This window comes from Poecilia reticulata, unplaced genomic scaffold, assembly GCF_000633615.1.
Source record: "Poecilia reticulata strain Guanapo unplaced genomic scaffold, Guppy_female_1.0+MT scaffold_1661, whole genome shotgun sequence".
NCBI lineage: Eukaryota > Metazoa > Chordata > Actinopteri > Cyprinodontiformes > Poeciliidae > Poecilia > Poecilia reticulata.
The window spans coordinates 148-2,250 of record NW_007616392.1 but is presented as its reverse complement, the minus strand read 5'-3'; the positions used below and the strand labels follow the sequence as shown (position 1 = coordinate 2,250).

At 36.8% G+C, this 2,103-nt stretch overlaps 1 protein-coding gene across 1 annotated transcript; it reads left to right on the top strand.

Moving 5' to 3' along the window:
• Positions 1-404: 404 nt before the first annotated feature.
• Positions 405-1,714, top strand: LOC103461467 (cytochrome P450 3A30-like). Its single transcript, XM_008403762.2, has 5 exons — positions 405-516; positions 602-750; positions 1,130-1,257; positions 1,352-1,418; positions 1,518-1,714. The coding sequence occupies exons 1-5, from the start codon at positions 428-430 to the stop codon at positions 1,697-1,699; spliced, it is 615 nt and encodes a 204-aa protein (XP_008401984.1). The 5' UTR covers positions 405-427; the 3' UTR covers positions 1,700-1,714.
• The last annotated feature ends 389 nt before the right edge of the window (positions 1,715-2,103 follow it).

Genomic DNA, 2,103 nt, shown 5'->3' with positions numbered 1-2,103 from the left:
AGCAATCTCATTTCCTAGACAGGAAAACTAGTAGAACAACTGGAGAAAGTAAACCATAAGAGAGGACTTGGGATTCTGGGTGATTTGCTAATATATTTACAGTCAATGTAATCCAATCCCATAAACAGATTGAAATTCAATCACATACATTTAGTTCGATCCTGGTTACGAAACTATGTAATCAAGTTTTGTTTATTATGCCAAATAACCATTTGGCATAATAAGTTTTCAGAAAAAGCCCAACAGACTGTTGAGTCTTTGACTTTGCAGCAAATTGCATCTTGATGTAACTTTGGAGCAAGCGTATATGCTCAAGTTATCAGGATTTAGTCAACTATATTTTGAACTTTATTTTTAAACCAAAACATTTTCCATTTTTCATTTGTGTGTGTGTGGTAATGTTTTTTCGTCTCTATGTGTGCATTAGATGTTTGAAATCATGAAGAGTCATTCTGCTAACCTGATCCGCAGCATGAAGAAAAAGGCAGACAAAGGAGAAGCATTAGAACTGAAGGAGTAGGACTTTTTATAAAATTGTTAAAGCATATGCTTAAATTCACCTCTACCAATGCATTTGAAACATATTTGTGTTTGCTTATAGATTCTTTGGATCGTACAGCATGGACGTCGTAACCAGCACGGCCTTCAGTGTAGACATTGATTCACTGAACAACCCTTCAGACCCATTTGTGACAAATATCAAGAAGATGCTGAAGTTTGACTTTTTAAACCCCCTCTTCCTTGCTGTCGGTAAAATATAAAGAAAAAACAAACACAAGGTTAATGACAGGTGTTCCAATAACAGTCCAACTCATTCCTCAATGAGAAGACATGGAAACTGGATGTTTTTCACCAGCTTATAAGCTCATGGTTTAGTTATTCGTATTAATAAATAATTCTGACTTTTTTTTATTATTACTAATTGTATAGACAAATATAATCAAATATAATATAAAGACAAATATAATCTGTGTCTTTAGTAAACAAGGGCATCTTTTATTCTTTCAGGTTTAAGTTTAATAAAGAATACAAGTTTGTTCAATTTCGGTCTGGTAATGTTGTAACAGACAAATAAGTTCCTGACCTTCCTTGTCCAATTGTAATATAATTGTTGTTACTTTCATTTCAGCTTTCTTCCCCTTCCTCGGCCCCATACTTGAAAAGTTTGAATTTTCTTTTTTCCCCAAATCTGTCACCGACTTCTTTTATTCTTCTCTGGAAAAGATTAAGTCCAACCGTGAGACCAGCCAGCAGAAGGTACAGTCAGATACGATGGTTTTTTTCAGCATTTCAGTATCTTTGTATCAGCAGGTTTAGAAATGGGATCTGATCTGCTCTCATTTACTTGCAGAGTCGAGTAGATTTTCTCCAACTAATGATTGATTCCCAAAAGAACAATGGGTTGCAAAAGGACAAAAGTGAGACGTACTTCAAACACTCACAATATTACACACAGTATATGTATACACACAGCTACACATCTTACTATTTGTGAACCATGCTGTATTTTTCTGCAGGATTAAGTGACCATGAGATCCTTTCCCAATCCATGATTTTCATTTTTGCTGGTTATGAAACAAGCAGCAGTTCTCTCACTTTCTTGGCTTACAACCTGGCTACGAACCCAGAGATCATGAGAAAGCTCCAGGAGGAGATCGATTCCACCTTCCCCAACAAGGTACAGTATGCCAAAATATAGAATATGTAAAGCATTTAGGTCTTTAAACATAAGTTATTWAATTTGTATAMWTTTTTTTTCATATTTGTTGAAATTGGCTTTATGTCGTGACAGTATGGGATGAGACAGGTAATCTGTGTAAAACATCATACTCCTTTGCTTTCTCCCCATTCTCACAGTTCCAACAACAAACAACCAATAAGTGCCAGGAGGCGCTTATTGGTTGCAGCGCCAGACCCTCTGTGTGGCGCTGCTCAAACCCCACCAATCCTCCAACTCCCCTCCTTGCTCTTTGCAGCTATTGTGAATGATTGGGCTAGTTAGCATGGCTACCGATGGCAGTGGATAAATGGTATTGCTGGAACGATGAAATGCTTCCCTAACATAGCAAGAATGAATGACAACGCAATGGCACTCCTTGCTCT

Bases quoted from the DNA above. Each gene is read 5' to 3' on its own strand.
- LOC103461467 (XM_008403762.2), top strand. From the start codon at position 428: ATGTTTGAAATCATGAAGAGTCATTCTGCTAACCTGATCCGCAGCATG. The intron at 517-601 runs GTAGGACTTTTT...GTTTGCTTATAG, and splicing joins GAAGCATTAGAACTGAAGGA to ATTCTTTGGATCGTACAGCA. The intron at 1,419-1,517 runs GTGAGACGTACT...ATTTTTCTGCAG, and splicing joins TGGGTTGCAAAAGGACAAAA to GATTAAGTGACCATGAGATC.